This window comes from Castanea sativa, chromosome 7 (assembly GCF_040712315.1).
Source record: "Castanea sativa cultivar Marrone di Chiusa Pesio chromosome 7, ASM4071231v1".
NCBI classification, from domain to species: domain Eukaryota; kingdom Viridiplantae; phylum Streptophyta; class Magnoliopsida; order Fagales; family Fagaceae; genus Castanea; species Castanea sativa.
In genome coordinates, this window is record NC_134019.1 from 16,245,013 (window position 1) to 16,263,686 (window position 18,674).

Sequence of the window (18,674 nt, forward strand, 5' to 3'; positions counted from 1 at the left end):
ATCTCCAAATTTGCAAGATTAATCATGAACACTATAAAAACAAATAAAAACCTAATATTTTTTTTAAAACTCTTCTTATGTTATTTTCTTATCCTCTACTTTGTTAAAAAAAAAAAAAAAAAATTATTTTATGGTTTTTTTTTATGTATTTAAATTTTTTTTTTTTGTATATTAACCACCAAACTCTCTTTAACTGTTTTTTACAAGATAAAAAAGTTTGCAATAATTGAAATTATTTTTTTTCGAATGTAATCCATATTTCTCTTATATTTCTCTATTGTTTAGTCATATGTATTTTGTTTTGTTTCAATAATTTCTAAGTAGTGAATCATCTGATTCTTTAATATTTTTTGGTCTTTTAGAAATTTTAGGGTCTGCTTGAAATCTGCTTATTTTGCTGAAACTGAAAACTTTTTGTTGAAAGTACTATAGATAAAGGTAAATATTAGTTAAAATAGTACAGTGTGACTCATGAATAGTACCAAAAAGTGCAATAGGATTCATAAATAGTAGTAAAAATAAGTTGAATAGTAAAAAAAGCTAACCAACCATACACTGAATATCTGAATTTTTGAGTTATTTTTTTGCATTATCTGAAATTGTCTAATAAATTTTTTATAAGTCATTGCACGTTCAAGCAATAATTTCTTCATTAAATTGTAACACAAATTAAAGTTATACAAAAGCAAATCATGTAATGATGTAGTTTCTTAAAATTTTTATAAAATTATTTTATTCTACCTCACAAATAAGTAGGCTTCTATACATAACACAGATTAGCGACTAATTTCATATAAATTAAGCGATATCATTATAAAAAGTAAAAACAATATCAAATAAATCACCAAAATTTTTGTATCATTCATTTCTTTTTAATTTTTCTCCAATTGTTTTAGATGTCAAATTATATTTATATAAAAAATATAACAATCCCCAAAAAAAAAAAAAACTAAATAAGACATAACAATATAGCGTTAATACTATAGTACCAAAGCATTAAAACCATCGTCGTTCTCGGTGGGACTCGACTCTGACTCACACAGACAAAACCCTCAACTCTCTCTCTCTCTCTCTCTCACACAGTCACACAGACACAAAAGGGTTCCTCAAAAAAAAAAAAAAAACCCTTTTTCTGTTTCCTTATCCTAGAACAACAACAACAACAACAACAACAACATAAAAAAAATCGAAAATTATGATAACTACTCCGTTTCTAACCGCCTCAACGGCCCCGCCGCTGCCACGTCAGCGACTCGGACCACCCAGATTTCACGCCCTTACCCTTACCCGTGTCCGTACCCGTTTGGCGTTTGGGCCCGACCCGAGGAGACGCTTTGCAAGCATTTCTGCTTCAGCCTCAAGAAGTAGTAGCAATCAAGAAACAACTTCAATTGGTGTCAATCCACAACTCTCAGTGCCACCACCTCCACCACCCTCATATATGTAACTATTCTCTCTTTCTTTCTCACTGTTTCTTTCATTCTTTTCTGTGTATTGCAATTTAACTTCTTTTGTTTTTTTGCTTTGTTTGTAGAGGGTCACCTCTGTTTTGGATTGGAGTTGGTGTTGGGCTCTCAGCACTATTTTCATGGGTGAGAACTCAAAAAAACACAATACCCATTTGGCCTTTTTTTGTTTTCTGTTTCTTATCAATATGGTTTTCTTTATGTGCTGTATTGTTTTTTTAACAAGTTCAATGGAAATGGCAGGTGGCTACAAATTTAAAGGTGAGTGTTGTTTCTCTCCTATAAGGTAACAAGTACACAATTCATGTATTTCAATATTTGGAAAGATTAGCGGATGCGAAGACACGGGTTTTTTCTTATGTTCATGGATATGTTGTTATTTTTACCTGTAAAAGAAAAGAGGTCATGGGTGTGCCCTTTATTTTCTGTTACCATATCAAATATGATTTATGATGTGTTTTAAAGAAGGCTGCATTGCTCTGTTCATTGCTTTGTATTGTTGCACAGTTGAATTTTAGTGTGTCAAATAGAAATATGCAAAATTTTAGGAAAATCTTGGGACTGTCAAAATGAGGTCCTGAGATTGTGTGTTCCTATTCCAAATGCGGTTGTGTTTAGAAGACTATTGATATTCGATCAAGCTTTGGTGTGTAAATATTTGGCTATTATGGTGTGTGGATGAGAGGGATCGTTTTTGTAGGAGGGTGGTGCATATAAAATATGGGATTTATGGAGAGAATGGTGCTTAAAGGAATTTTCGGGCCCTTATAGAGTTAGATTAAGAAAAAGAAAGTTTTTTGAGAGAGAGGAATGCAAGGAATTTTGAGAGATGTGAAATACTTCAAAATATGGGATTTATGGATAGAGTGGTGCTTACAGGAAGCTTTGGGCCCTTAAAGGGCTAGATTATGAAAAAAAATCACTTTTTTTTTTTTGGAAGGGAGAGAAAGGGGGGTGGTGGTGGGGAGATTTTTCCAAATTGACTTAGATCCAAATGGGGATGACTATAAAACTGGTTTTCTCATGACTTATTGTTTGGGACACTACACTGATAGTGGTATTTAAAAAAAAAAAAAAAAAACCTTTTCTTATTGCAAGGCAAAAGAATCCGATAGTGGCAAAATATATAAGTGAGGAGCATGGAAATGCCAACTAGAATCTTAGATTTAATAGATTAGTGCAAGATTGGGAACTCAAATTCTTGATTTTTTTTTTTTTGATGTATTATATTCTACCAAGGTCTAAAGGGAGGATGAGTATTCAATGATTTGGAAGCTTGCTAAGTTCGGATAGTCATGGCTTCCAATTAAACTCTTATTATAATTCTCTAAGTTTGATGGAGGTAATTTCTTTCCATATTGGAGTATTGGGAAGGTTAGAGGACCATCAAGATTGCCATTTTTTATTTGGACATCAATATTTTACCAATGGACCAAGTGTGATGTTGAATTGTGGATTGTTGTTGTATGTGTAGATCAAGTGTGATACAGCTAGAGAGTTGTGGTCTTTGGTGTCTGGACTTTGGACTGTTTGAGGCTTAGTGGGTGATGGCTAAAGCAATTGTTGGTTGCTTGGCATGTTGAAAGGGATAGTTTGGAAAACATTGTAGTGGTGAAATTATGAAGATAGGTCCCTTGTGTATCATGTGATGTCTTTGGAGGGAGAGGAATGCGAGGAATTATAAAGATGTGAATTACCTTTGTTGAAATTGATGTTTCTGTTTTTTGTGCTTTCTCTTTGATTGAACAGTAGCCTTTAGTTCCATTTTTTACCAGAAATGTGTGAGCTTTTGGATCTTTTGAATTTTAAATGTTAGATTTTCATTTTTGGTCTTCTCATGTATTTCCCATGTAGTAGGTTATCCCCTTTTATTTTACTTTTTCTTCTTAGTAAATTGTGTGTGTGTGTGAGTGAGGAGATGTGCTAGCTTCCATCTTTGTGATTGGTTGGAGCTTGATTTCTTGAGTTTTTGTGTTGATGTGTTATTCCTACGTGCATGTGTGTGTAGGATTTGGATCCTATTCATTTCAAAGTGAAATGGAGAGTGTCCATTTTAAGGCCATGATTCAAAGTGAAATAAATCTAGGGTCTACATTATGCCAACTCATTTAAACTTAACCTAATAGTAAAAATTAACTGTGGTTAAACTAAACTAGAGTTATCAGTTATTAAATGAGTCGGCATAGTTTAGACCCTAGATATATTTCACTTTGAATCATAGCTTTTAAATGGACATGCTCCATTTTTCCCCTTTTCACTTGAAATGGAGAGGATCCAAATCCGTGTCCGTGTGCGCGTGTGTGGGAGCGTGCATGTTAATGTTTTTTGCATCTGTATATGTGGCAAGTATGCATGCATCCACAAACTATTGGTTTTACTGTCATCAATATGAGAATTAAAAAGTGTCACAAGCCCTAACACCATTACACTTGGATTATGGACTTTAACCCTAGTGTTGTCCAACAAGTAGTTTTGAAGACAAAGTCATAACTAGAGGCGTAATTGCTTTGGTTTGGTTCAGTTGGTGGATAGGGAGCTGAACCTGTCGGTTTTTGGAAAGGAGCATGCAAGCCATTGAACCTCACTAATGTAACAGGTTCGGTCAGTGCGGTTTGGGTGTTTGTGGCTGGACTTCGAAATACATGCCCATGTGTCAAAAGTCATTTTTTTTTTCTTTTTTAAACCTACACAAAACCCAAAACCCAAAGGATAAGAGTTAATATATGTATTAATAAAGAATCAACATGAAAAGAAATGGACATCAATGGAGAGGACCTGGTCCGTTGGATTGGCTGTTAGCCTCAATCATATGGCTCTGGATTTTGAGCATGTTGTAGACGTTGAATGTGAGAACTAAGAAGATAGTGGCACCATCCACTGCGTTCTCTCTTTTTCTTAAAACAAGTTCCTCCCAAGTCCTATCTCTGTTCGATATCACTCTTTCTCTCATCAAGTTGTTGATGCTTCTAAAATTGAAGGAGAGGAAATAAAAAAGAGGGGGGGGGGGTTCTAAAGAGTTGTGGTGAGAGGAAGCATGAAGTGGAGGAGGGAAAGCAAAATTTCAGTGGCTAGGATTTGAATTTCAAATGAAAGAAATGTTTGAGGAGGAATGAGGCAGAGTGATAGAAGAGATCTGAAGAAAATGGGAATGTGAAGAAGAGACAAGGTTAAAGGGATTTGATAACATGAGGGTGGGTTTACAAAAGGTTAGTAGGTTCATAAAAAAAAATATTTGACTTGTTCTCATTGTGTGAATTCTCCACACTGAGACTGGCTGAAGCACTGAATTGTTTAAAAAATTGGAGCCAACACTGATGGCCGACAAACTGAAACTGGCTGGAATTGACTTTTTGGGTCTGTTCTGGTTGGTCGGATCAGTTTTTCAGTGGTTTTTTACAACCCTAATCGTAGCAAATGCATGCACACATACATGCATATATGCTTATTTATAAGATAGAGATGCACTTGTGTATTGTTATATCTTAAAAAATAAATGTATATTGGTATCTTGTATTGTTTTGTCTGTATCAGTATGTTGTTGTGAGATTGATGTATTCTATGTGACATAGGGTTGGATCTTGTATGGAATAGCATAATTCAAACTTTCACTATTGCAACACATATCCCTATCCTTGTAAAGTTTATTGTTAATCTTTCAGAAATATGCGATGCAACAAGCATTCAAGACATTGATGGGACAGATGGATACTCAAAATAACCAATTCAACAATGCAGCTTTTCCTTCTGGATCCTCTTTTCCATTTCCTATGCCTTCGGCACCAATGCCTTCCACCTCACCCGCTCCAGCAGCTTCTCAACCTGTAGTTACAGTAGATGTGCCTGCAACAAATGTACAAGCAGCTCCAGCAACTGTTCTCAATCATGAAGAAGAAGTAAAACAGGAACCGAAGAAAGTTGGTAATAAACTTCTAAGCCTAGTTTTGTGTTCCTAAAAGAATTTGTTTCTGCCTTTTGATCTTCATTGTATGCTGCATGTGCCTATTATAGGTTAGAAGCACTTTGTGTGAGCCCTTTGAAGATCTTTCTTAGTTTAGATAGATAAATTTGATTTATTAACTGCTTCATTCATGTTTCTATTTTATAGATGATAAACTACTACTTGACCCAAAAACTTAAGTTGTTAGATAGTGATGAATATAATCATTCAACCATTATTCTAGTATTTCCCTTGTGGGTCTAGACACCCCTTAACAAGTGAGGGCCTATAATTGGGATTTTAAACCTTTTAAATGCGAGATAGACTAGAGATAGGGTTAATTTTTTAAGAAACCTTGGGCTGGGTCGGGTTCAGGTTGATGAATTTTCAACCCAACTCGACTTGACGTATTTAATAATTTAAAAAATATATATTTTAATTTGTATTTTTCCATTTACACCCTTAATACCTAACCCTCTCTAATTGTCTCATTATGTTCTCATCAGACAAAATAATTTTGCCTCCTTTCTCTCCCCCTCACCTCACATCCTCCTCTGTTGACAACCAAAACCCTATCCTAACCCCACTTCTCTCTCTAACCTTTGAGTCCTCTCTCCTCCCTCTCTCTTTCCCATAGCCTTAGCCTCTCTCTCAAGTGAGTCCTCCAAGCCAACTCTCTCTCTCTCATTGCTATTTCTCAAGCAAGAGCTTCTCTGTGAGATAATTCTTTAGGCTACTTCATGTCTTTTTTCATGAGGTAGTCTCATTTCAATAAAATTATTTTAACCTATAAAAAAAAAGAGCTTCTTCGTGAGATCTCTTTTTACCTTAAATTTCGATCTAAAAATGCTATGTTATTTGTTAGTTTCTGCTACTTGAATGCTACAAATCAAAGGTTTTTTTAGAACTGAAATGATTTCTTTCTTTTCCTAGATTTCTCTGCAACCAAACAGAGATTGTGATGAGTTAGGATTATGGGGAGTATATATAATTAGATTTGTTTTTTTTTTGTTGATTTCATTTTGTTTCTTTTGCATTGGCTTAATTTTGAGTGTCATTTCAAATTCATCAACCCGAGCAAATGACTCATGACTCATGACTCATTTGTTTGGTTTGTTTTTGTTTTGCACTGCCTGTAGTTGGGTTTCTGAGAAATAGAGGAAATTGAAGAAAAATGGTTGTTAAGTTTCTGCTAATAGTCTTGGTTTTGGTATTGTGTATTTCAAAAATGAAATTATAATTTGTTTTTGTAATGAGCCCAATCCAATGAAACAACCGACCCATGTGGGTTGCTTTGGTTCTTTGATATTTTTTTTGATTGGTAAGTTACACACACACTTGATGATTTGGTTTTTAGACTTGTGATGGGTTGGGAATTCTCCACCCGATGAGGTTGGGCTGTGTTGAAAAAACCCCTCAAAAACTAACTCATGCACACCCTTACCACGAAATGATTTTATTCATAATGAGCATTTTCTTTGTCTGAGTTGTTCATTGCTCTCTCATTTTGGTCAAAGCTCCTACTATCTTTCCTTATTAAATCATTTAGTTGCTCAAACAAAATGAATGGATGATCTGATATAGTACTCGACTCCTTACTTTTCCTTTCTCAGTAACCTTTACGGCAGCCCGTGACATAGAGCTTTGATCACCTTGTACATTCCTCTATTTCTACTTTGGATTACTTCTACCGTGCATCTATAACACCCCCAGCTCCTTTCTTAGCTGTTAATTAGGTCAGCATGGCCATGGTCAGAGTACTAGAATCAAAGCGTTAGAAATTAATTAACAAGATAGCAAGTTATAAGAGCAAAGTGGCTGGTAAGGTTGTGGGGTTCAAAGCCTATCAGACGTGTAACTTGCCAATGAAAAAAAGTCTACTGCAATATCAAACAATATTTTTTGATAAGCTGTGATATCAAACAATTCGGGGAATAAAATTTTCAAAGGTACTTCTCTAAATTATAAATTATGCTGAAAACAAGTTCAACTACTTATCCAAAAAAAAAAAAGAAAAAAAAGAAGAGAAAACAAGTTCGACTTGTAGGTGTGTTATGTCACTGATAAATTGAAAGGGAAAACAAGAAAGAAAAAGAACTGAGCTTGATTACCAATCCCACTACTAAACTTTATGTATTTGGAAAACACCTATTATGTTACCTCTGTGTGCCCTTTACTTCATTTGAACATCATTGACCCCACTTGTCCCCATATTTTGCTCTCACTTCCCTCCTCCGAATAAATTCCTCTCCACAAACAGGGTATAATAGGTGCCTTACATCAACGCTTACAGATATTCTTGTTTATGTCTTAAGCATTTCCTACCATTCAGAACTTAAATATTACTTATTAAGAGAAAAAAAGGGAACATTAAGAAAATATCTGTCTTTAAGAAATGATATCCATAATTTCAGTCAATTTGCAAAGTCTTTGGATTTATACCAGATTTGACATAAAGTTTTCTACAAAAATTCTAATGCAACTTGTACTAACAGCTTTTGTAGATGTTTCTCCGGAAGAGGCTGAGCAAAAGAGTCCTTATGAAAGCTTTAATGATGTGACTGGAACAAGTTCGTCCAAAGATGCTCAGATTGGTGGGGTGGTAAGTATATGCTGTTGAGCTTTTGTACAAGTCTGTAATGGTTTAAGTTAATATTTAAAGGTTTTAACTTTGAGCGTGTTTGAAGTTTTCTCAAAATGGAGCTGCTTCTAAGAGCATTGGTGGCACTGAATGGTCCCAATCTAACACTGCTGGTTCTGTATGGTCCCAATCTACCCGTAACTCCACTGGTTCTGAGGGATCCCAATCTACCCGTAAGTAGTCAATTGTATTTCCACTAACTGCTGTTTCTAACAAGTGCCTTATCTTAAACCTATATCCTTGACTTGTTTTACTGATAAAATATGTAAAATTAGTTACTTATAAAAAAAGAAGAAGTAAAATTAGTTATTTAATTTCTAGAATCTATTTCATAGTCCAAGACTCCTCTCTGGTCCAGATTAATATATATATATATATATATATATATATATATATGTATGTATGTATGTATTTTGATAAGTAACACAAAACATCAATATATCTTTGAATTCATAGTACAAATATTATACATTTTTGGCATCTCTTTAAACATTATAAATGAATTTCCATTGTTTTTTCTATTTTGATTTCATATGATGTAACATATAAATTTTGAATGTCAATTCTATCCTTTTATCATAAAAAGGGAAGGGATTTTGGAATTTGTTTTGCGAGTACCATGTCATATCTCACAATTGTCAACCATCTTAGCTTCATTATGCCTATCACCACCACAACTACTCTTACTGCTTTGCCCTCCACCACCATTTTTGCCACTATATATACACCAGTTTTTTTGCTACCAGCGGCATCAATGCCAGCACGTCCATGATTTGCTCTCATTACTGCCACTGCCACTACCTTCAATGAAAATACGCCCCCCCCCCCCCCCCCCCCCCAACAACACCAAAAAAAAGTCAGCACTGCCATTACCATTTCGATACTTTAGCAATCGTCTGTCTTTCTCTCATGGTGATTTGGTTGAGGAGGTCATTAGGTTAGATGGTGTGTTGTGGCACTTCTTGTTAGCAATTTCGTATGTGCGCATGGACCATGTCGAATTTACCTTCAATTGTGGGTTTAAGCAAATTTCATATTGATCTTAGTTCTCTCTCTCCATTCCCAGTTCCTAAATCCCTAATACTTTACTATCAAATCCATCTTGTCTAAAGAAAGGTCCCGGCTTACCATCCTCTCCCTCTTCATGTCCAAGTAAAACACCCACAAATGGACAACTTGCACAGACCCAACTCAATTTTATACATTAAGAACTATACTTTTAATCATTCTACACTTCCAACAAGAACATCAAATGTTGGGTAAGCTTAACAACTCAATGATTTTTCTTAGAATCTCAGTAATATTGAAAGATAGAGAAGCTCAAAAAGTATGGAAGTGAACTAACCTGCCAGGAATATGGTCTCGATGAGCTTAAATTGGAAGAACTTATTGAAAGTCATGTGGCAAGAAAAAACAAATAAAGCACAATAGGGTTATATCTTATTTAAATTCCTTATTTATGTTGATACTTACAACTTACTATAGTTATGTTTAGAGTTTAAAATTGCTCAAATAAATCCCTTTTTTTAAATGACTATAAAGACAACAGCATAGGTAATTGTTTTTAGCAAACATTTTGATCAAAATCGTGCTGGAATAAATCCCCTATGGCCTATGCATTCTTTGTGTATACTTGGCATTTCTCTTTTTCAGGTCATAAAATGTTCATTTTACTAATAGGAAAAAACTATATTTGTATATGTTTTGATAAGTAAGATATTTTATTTAGAGAAACGAAAGCTCGGAATAGCAAACTTCCTTAAAATAATTACAAATGGACATTCATATGGTTCAAAAGTTTAACTATAGAGCTACATAACACCACCCCCCCCGCGACCAATCATATTGCAATATTCAAACAATGATCTCAGCAAATTATTCTTAATATCTAGCTCTGATTTCTCTTCATCTTCAAAAGTCCTACAGTTTCTCTCTCTCCAAATGGTCCACATGATACAATGAAGAGTTGCTTGCCAAACAACCTGATTTCGATGACGTCTGCATGCTCCTCTCCATGTAAACAAAAGTCTTATCAGCTGTCTGTGCATTACTCATAACATCCCAAAGGCTGTAGATGCAAAGAATACAACTGTTGTGCTAGAGGACAATGAAGTGGCAAATGCTCTACTATTTCACAACTACACTTACACATTATACATCTATTAAGAACCACCACCTAGCTTTTAATAAGATTATCCCATGTTAGGATGTAATTCATGGTTACTGTTCATGCCAAAAAAAAAGCCACCTTGCATACCTTACTACCCCACATACATTTTGAAGGGAAACCTTCCTTTTCCATCAGGAGTCCAAAATAAGCAATCCTCATTCCTTCTGAAATCTGCATGGAATCATTTCATTCACCCATTCTAATTCCCAATCATGAAAATCTCTAAAGAATCAAGAATTATAGGTTCCAATACAAACTTCCATTATACCCTCTAAAAGTAATTAAAGAATTCACTGAATCATCCTTATATGAGGCAATCAAGTATTGCTACGGGCACAATTCTTTCAGTGAATGATCTCCACACCAAACATCATGCCAAAACCTTACTCTCTTACCATTTCCTACCCTAAAAGACGAAGGGAGAGAATCTATCCCAACCAACCTGAATTCCTTTCCACAAGCTACATCCATGAGGTCTTCTCACTACAAGCATAGTCCAGTCTACCCAATTAGAGACTTATTAAGATGTTCCTTTGCCATGGTGATTTCATGCATATCAACTGATGTATCATGTGCAAGGGCACATGTTTGTCTGCTTGGTCCAAAAAGTCTGTGAATGTATGTTTCTTCTAGTGTCAGACCAAATTTTGTTCATGAGGTCACGCATTTGTCATAAAATGGCTGTGAACTTATGAAGCTATTGTATTTACTTCTGACAGTCTGACTTGAAGGTTGATCAGATCTTGTATGCTACCATAGATGGGGCTGGAGACTGTTTTTGACTTGTTAGTCTCAATTATGGTGGTTTTCAAGATTTAATCAAACTTTCTAAGTATGTTATCTATATTGGACAGGAAAACCTGCCTTATCAGTGGAAGCTTTGGAGAAAATGATGGAAGATCCAACAGTGCAGAAGATGGTTTATCCGTAATATGCCTTCTTTGTCTATTTAACATTTATGCTTGTTCGTTTTATTATAAATGATTTATTTTGCCACGTTGCTATGTTTAAATTTCTTCCTCAATGTTTCTTCTTGTTGCAAAGTTTTAAACATTTATCAGATATCAAAAGTTTCAATAGTCATTCATGTCTTTCATATTTGCAATATACAAGCAACTTGAATACATATATTCTTTCTTCCCCTTTCCCAGTATTCAAGATGATGATGGACCCAGGTCCAATAATCAAAGATTAGTAGATCTGTTCTGCCCAATGTATGAAGGGGCTGTAGTATGAACTCATTGACATCATGGCCCATAGCCATGTGCTAGAGTGCTCTGAGCTGCAAGTCCCACTTTGTCTCCACCTGATTTGCTCCCAGGAGTACCCTTAAAAAATTGAAAGAGTAAAAGTTTTTCTTCTCAACAGGCAGAAGAATGTTTGTCCCTAATATTGCGTTTTGTCTATTTATTATAATAAACTTATCTGTGTGTTGCTATGGTTTGAATTCCTGCCTGAGTAATCTTTTTCATTGAAATTATAAGTAAGTCCCTTAATCATGAAATGTTGTTCATGCTAATTGGTTGTTAGAATTCACGTATTAAAAGAAAAATGGTTGATAGAAATTTCAGTAACACATCCATCTATTTGTGATTTAGTTGACTCCCCTTTTGATTGTAATTCTCTTCTTTTGAAATTCTTTAGGATTATTTCTTGTTTTCAGCATGGGATTGATCCTTTTCATCCATAAATTTTTCAACTTATTAAAAAAATAAAAAGAAATAGAAAAAGGTCTGCTTGCTGAAAGATGAACCTTGTAGACATGGCATAGGACTAGCCCACATTTGGATTTCGAAAGTGTTATAATGTTTGTATGGACTTCTGTTTCTAGGGCGTATCTAGTTAGCATAGGAATAGCATGCTGTTATGGTCACAAATTACACATACTTGCCCTTTGGAACTTTCCAGTAATTTATGATGAGGGAATCTATGGCAGTGTACTGCAGTCATATGCTAATGTGGGCACGCTCATCTCCTGGTATAAATGAATGCTAGATGGATGGAATGACAAAATTGTTACCTGTAAACATTTTCAACGATGAAATTGTAATCTTTTAAATTTAAGGGCCGGAAGTTGGACTTAAACTAAATTGCATGGATTGAAAAGCATATTTTAACTGGATTATATTATTTGTGTTTTTCCTCTGATTGTTTCTCCTAGCCTACAAATATCATTAATGTTGTTTGATTGCTGGCATGCTGGTTATGACTAAACTTTGCTCCATGGAAGTTAGAATTGTTGTTCATGTAGTTAGATTTTGTACAAAGATTTTTTGTTTTCTGCTGCTCTAATAATCTTTTTATAGCTTATTCTGGTATCTGGTTTCGGGTCTTTTATATTAAGTTCTCTTCATATTATTTGCAGCCATTTGCCTGAGGAGATGAGGAACCCTGATACCTTCAAATGTAAGTCTGTTCAATGTAGCTGAGCATACTTAAAAAATAGATAAAAAAATGCTACTATGTTTTACTTTTTCTGTTGGAGAATGGTGGGTCATGGCTCTACTTTGGAATAAATTATATAATTGAATGGAATGTAATGGCAATATTTTCATTGTTTAGCTTGTAAAGTCAGCTGTGGAAACAATTAGTAAGAACTTGACTTTGTTAGCATCTATGCCTAGTGGAGCTGATGTCTATTCTTCTTTTATTGAGGGTCTTTGCATCATTATCACCCTTATTGCATTGAATATCTAGTCCCTTTTTGTACATTTTTAATTTTTTAAATTTTTTAGATTGGTAAGTTACACATGCACGATTGGCCTTGAACCCATGACCTCACCCTCCTTGTACTTACAAGGGGAGCAGGTTTTATTTGAGTTAGAGCTTATTGGCCATTTTCATTTCCTTTTATTGGAAGCAAATAATTTGTTTTGTCCATGGTAGAGTGTATTATTAGCATGGTATAACATGTAGGGCTAGAATAAATTTTGTTGCTCCCTGTTTTTCTCTTTGATTGGTAGTTACACACCACCCAGTGGTGTGTAAACCCACAACCTCACCTCACCCTCCTCTTGCTTTACAAGAGAAAAAGGTGCCATTTGAGCTAGAGCTGATTGGCTTTTTGCTCCCAATCAAGGGCTTGAGTCTAGTTAATTATGCAAATGTTAGTCATGTCATTAATTTAAGCAATGCTGAATTGTTATGTCTATTGTTTGATAGGGATGCTTCAAAATCCACAATATCGTCAACAACTTGAGGAGATGCTGTAAGATCCCATTTTCACCATATATGCATTTGATTTTGTTTAAATACTGCTGCTCACTAATGCACTTATTTTTTGTGAACAAGTGCTTTGGAAGCCATTCCATAGTATCTATGTTAATGTTTTAATGAATTATGTCTAAGTAGTCATTTCTCTGTATCATTTAATGTTTATTGCTGATTCATTATTAAGTTTTCCCCTCTTGGCCAAGTAGGCTGCAGTCTCTTGGTAGTTCTGTTAAAATCTGATAGCCCAATTGGCCAATTTGTGATGGTTCTTAATTCCTTTCCCATAATTGATATTGTTTCCAGAAATAATATGAGCGGAAGCAGTGACTGGGACAACCGTGTGATGGATTCTTTGAAAAGTTTTGACCTTAACAGTCCAGAAGTTAAGCAGCAGTTTGGTAAGTTTGAATTGAACAAGTCTCTGCTTTATGTTCATGTTCCTTGCATTTTGGATTCATCAGGGGGTGATCACTGTTTGGATTGGGTCAGGTTTCATATAAACCTGTAACCCGAACCACATGTTGGGTGAAGGGTTCTTGGACCCAAAGTCAACCATCAGATCTGTTAAAATTCACTTGCACCTACCTTAAGGTGGTCGGTCAGATCACGGGTTTTCTTTTCTTGAAGAAGAATAATGAACTAACAAATCACAGATTTGTTAAATCTGTTATGGTTTTTGTTGGGGGGAGAGGGGGGGGGTGGGTGGGCAGGGGGCTTACAACAAGTGGGGGGATGGGGATCAAACCTAGTTTCTCCCTATGGGGAAGATCAGATAGTGTCATTGAGCCACAAGGCTCTTGGTCTGCTAAGTCTTTTAGTTTGATGCACATAATTACAAGATAAAACTGATCCACAATTTTCACAAATTAAATCTGCAAATCAGATCCACATCAAGCAACAAAACGAGACCCACAAATCAAGACAAAAAAAAAAGAAGAAAAAGAAAAAAATCCTCAAAAGCTTCATCATGGTTGAGGACCACATCCTCAACTCTGTGCTCTTGGTGACGGACTCCACTGTCAATGCTCAATTTGCCACTAGGAAGCTCAACAAAGGAAAATGATTTTGTTGAAGTTGTTGACAACCTGGGTGGGGGAGCAGCAGGGTAATGTTGCTTTGCTTGGCCTCTCTGTCTTTGGCGAGCAAGAAGGACGAAGAGGAAAGAAGAGAATGAAGATGGTCGTGCAATATCTACCCTTGTCCCATCAAGAGAAATATCTATCCCCGTCGTATTAGGTGATGTTCTGGATCGAATAAATAGTCTTAAGACATGTTAATAGATCTGCTACTAACTACATAGTACAATTTGAAGAAGATAAGATGAGCTCATGTGGTTTCTAGTTATGAGTCCTAATCAGTCATGGAGCCCGCTCTGGTATCTATGGATGCCATAGTTAAAGTTGTTTGAGACCTGTCTACTAGGATCAAGTCAATAAATCCTTCCTCCCAATGGATGAAAGGTTGCAATGAAATGTTTCACACTAGAGAATTTTTGTTTTGATAAGTAACGTAATTTATTGAAGAATAAAGACAATGAATACAGGATGTATACTAGAGACCACGATAATCATGGTGTAGAGTACAATGTTAAATGAAATCTTAAAGAGAAGACAAGGAAAAAAGAACCCAATGAAGGCAGCCAAGCAAACAGAGAAGTAAGAAAAAAGGATCTATAGTTCTTTCTCGGTCCTCTAAACTTCTAGCATTTTGTTCTCGCCATATTCGCCACACATGAGAGACAATGACATGGGTAGATATTGTTGATGAAGAAAGATCATGAGCCATCAAAACCTAGTGCTGAAAGAGAAGTATAAGTGCCAACAAAAGCTGCTACAACTTTAGAGCAGAAAGATTACACTGTAGAGTTTAAAAGGGGTTTGGAATACTTGAACCATGTGTAGTCTAGTGTTTGTTAGGCAAAACAAATTTTGCTTCCAGCATTTTGTTTTTTGTCTCACCTTTGACCTTTTAAAAAGAAATAAGCTAACTTTTATCTATTTGTTCCACCTTTAACAAATAAGCTAGAAACTATGGGATGCTAAACTCACACAGTTTGTTGGAGAGTTGGGTATATTGCTTATTACTGAGAAGGAAGATTTCCAACTACTTAATGAAGAGAAAGTTCAACAAGAGCAAAGAATTTGACTGTTTACATGCAAATATGCAATGAATAATGAGTTTGATGTATCTGCTATTGATCAACCTGCCATGGTGTGTAAAGTGGAAAATCTTGATATGAATATGCTTTATGTGGATTAAGATAAGGCTTTATCGTTTGTAACATTGGTTATACCGATTGATTTTATCTTTCTAGACGAATTTAATGATATGGTGGAAAAGAAAGCTTCTTTGTTTTTAGTGCTGTCAAAGGTGTTTCGAGGATTGGTGCAATTATCTGCTCTATGAGTTCATATTCTTAAAATCTTGAAGACATGTTTTCTTCAACCAAGAGAGAATTATTTAAGGAACAGGAAGACAATTCTATTTTAATTTAGTTTTACTTAATTTGAGTTGTCACTTGTATTTTTTTACTATAGGTCCATTGGGTTTTATTTAGTTCTTATTAGCAATATTATTATTATGTTTAATTTCATAGTTTTAATTATTTTTGTTAGACAATTGATATTTGACTCAAGTCAATTAGGATTAGGGTTTTGGTAGTCTATGCAAGTGTGCTATTGCATCCCAGTGGAGACAATTTGCTTGATTAATAAAATTTCAGTTGGAATGTAATTGCCTGGTGCTGACTCTGGCCAACCTTAGATGTTGATTACTAGGTTTTATATCCTGTTTGTGCTGGTCCAGGCAGCCTTAGGTATTTATTTTTAGGTTTATTTTTATTTTTTAGCTGCAAATGTTGCTAGAGTATTTGTGCTGCATCAGCAACTATGACCTACAACTGACAATTACATAATTATGAAAATACTTTAGAAAAAAAAAACAACTGAAACATAAAATAGAAAGCATACTTCTTGTTGCCATTAAGGAAATAGAGTATTTGGCATGCCCGGCATGGTGTGCATCACCATCCCATATCCATGTGCGACCTAAATGTATGTGCCAAAGCTTAGAAGATAGCACATTACATGTAACGGTTTTTTAAAGCTTGCCAATTTCCAATGTGACTTTGCACTATTTATCCTTGGTTATATGGTAGGTAGCACAACACATAGTAGGGACCAATTACTTTGACAAGTCTTTTATTTACAGCTTTCTTCTTCTGTTTATATGAAGTAGTCCTCTTAAGGCTGTCTGCATTCCTACATTCATTGTTATGTTGGAATTAGTATTTTTTACAACTTGTATTATGGGATTGAATTCTTTGGCCCCAACAGTGGGGGGGGGGGGGTTTGATATTCCAACCAATAACCTTCGCTTCATAAGCAGAGTCCCTAACTGATTGCTACTCCCTTCGGTTAACGATTGACTTGAATTTGTGAACATTTCTAATCTCTCCCATAATATTTAGTTTTGTGTTTTATGACTCTGTTTGGATATGGTTACATTACATCATGTTATCAAGGTAAAACTCTATTTTCTGTTTCTATTTTGCAATTTGCAGATCAAATTGGGCTCACACCTGAAGAAGCTATTTCAAGAATTATGGCCAATCCTGAAGTTGCCATGGCATTTCAAAACCCTAGAGTTCAAGCTGCCATCATGGATGTATGTCAAACCTGAATATATATATATATATATATATATATATATATATTTTTTTTGTTTGTAATTTGATAGTTAGGGTAGGGGAATTTGAATCATGGATGTTTCCATTGGAAACACAAGGAAGTGCTAATTGAGTTACAAGGACTTGGCCCAAAGTACTTATTTACTCTGTAATACCAAATTTCTAACATTTTGTTTCTTTTCCAGTGTTCACAGAACCCACTGAGCATTGCAAAATATCAAAATGACAAGGAGGTACGGACAAGAATTTTTGACTTTAAAAGACAGTTTTTTCCATTCATGGGAGTATTTGCATTTTAAATAACATTAAGAGTATATATTATCTTTTTTTTTTCTTTTCAATATCTTCTTTCATTTAAGGTAGTTTTGACGTCATGACCAATTAAGACATGTTTTAAAGGTACTTTGCACGAAAAATTTCAGTATGTTTTTGAAATATTACCAAATGGTGAATTGTGTTTAGCATTTTGGCACGATACTTTGTTTCATTTAATCATTGCTTGTTCCATAGACATTCAGGTTGATTAATTATTTAATATTTAATCTCCACCCTTGTAGATGGAACATTGATTTGTAACATGTGTACTTAATTTTCTTTCCTTAGACCAAGATTTGTCCTTATTTCATCCTGGCAAACAATAACTTCTATGTATATCACATTCCTTTTACTTTTTGATTCCAGGTTATGGATGTTTTCAATAAATTATCAGAACTCTTCCCTGGAGTGACAGGTCCACCTTGATTTTCTTTCATCCATAGTTGCCAATTGCTGGAGAGAAAATGCTCATTTGTTAAAACAAAATCCAATGTTCAATTGCTCGGCGCTACATGTCGAGACAGTTTTTGCCGTATCCTGTTGTAAATTTTTGGCTGCTAGTTCTCAATGACTTGAGTTCAGCTAAGAGTTCCCTCACCTTATATCATATGGTTAAGAATTTGTAGTAGTTGGCTGAACAAGTTTTCGTAATGGCTTTTTTGATGTTTTACTTTTTGTGATTTGTAGTTAAATAGTTAATTTTCTCACTTTTTTTGTACTCACTGGAATTAATTTCGCTTAATAGCTATATACCTCTCGATTGTATTCTTGCAATAATACTCCACTTGGAATCCATCTCTGCGCCTCACACAGACTCTTCTCTCTCTTAGGCATTCGAAGCTCATTGACTGCATAAAATTACGTCCTCTTACTCATTTTCATTTTGAATTTGATAATTACAATAGTGCCTTTCTAATTTGATTAATTGCTAGGCAAAAATGCACATTTGGTACCTACATTTTAGGCTTATTTTCATTCTGGTCCCTAGCTTGATTTTGCGCCTACCGAAGTCCCTGAAAACGAAAAATCACACTATTTTGGTCTATGCCGTTAACTTACTAACAGAAAATGCTTACGTGGTAGATGGAGTGTCTTGTTTGCACAGTTGGCTAATAAAATAATAATAAAATATTTTATCTGGCATTTTTTAAATGCCATGTCAGCATTTTCTAAATTAAAGAAAGCCATGTCAAACAATTTAAACTGAAAAAAAAACTTCAATCTAATTAAGCTTTTCATTAATT

At 34.9% G+C, this 18,674-nt stretch overlaps 1 protein-coding gene across 1 annotated transcript; it reads left to right on the forward strand.

The window, feature by feature from the left end:
- The first annotated feature begins 982 nt into the window (after positions 1–982).
- LOC142643259 (protein TIC 40, chloroplastic-like) lies at positions 983–18,225 on the forward strand. The gene is made up of 13 exons (XM_075817803.1): positions 983–1,443; positions 1,535–1,592; positions 1,710–1,727; positions 5,126–5,384; positions 7,899–8,005; positions 8,091–8,217; positions 11,069–11,141; positions 12,580–12,620; positions 13,377–13,422; positions 13,731–13,825; positions 16,990–17,093; positions 17,301–17,348; positions 17,797–18,225. Exons 1-13 carry the CDS (start codon positions 1,196–1,198, stop codon positions 17,854–17,856), a joined length of 1,284 nt encoding a protein of 427 aa, XP_075673918.1. The 5' UTR covers positions 983–1,195; the 3' UTR covers positions 17,857–18,225.
- The last annotated feature ends 449 nt before the right edge of the window (positions 18,226–18,674 follow it).

Bases quoted from the DNA above. Each gene is read 5' to 3' on its own strand.
- LOC142643259 (XM_075817803.1), top strand. From the start codon at position 1,196: ATGATAACTACTCCGTTTCTAACCGCCTCAACGGCCCCGCCGCTGCCA. The intron at 13,423-13,730 runs GTAAGATCCCAT...TATTGTTTCCAG, and splicing joins CAACAACTTGAGGAGATGCT to AAATAATATGAGCGGAAGCA. The intron at 17,349-17,796 runs GTACGGACAAGA...TTTTGATTCCAG, and splicing joins AATATCAAAATGACAAGGAG to GTTATGGATGTTTTCAATAA.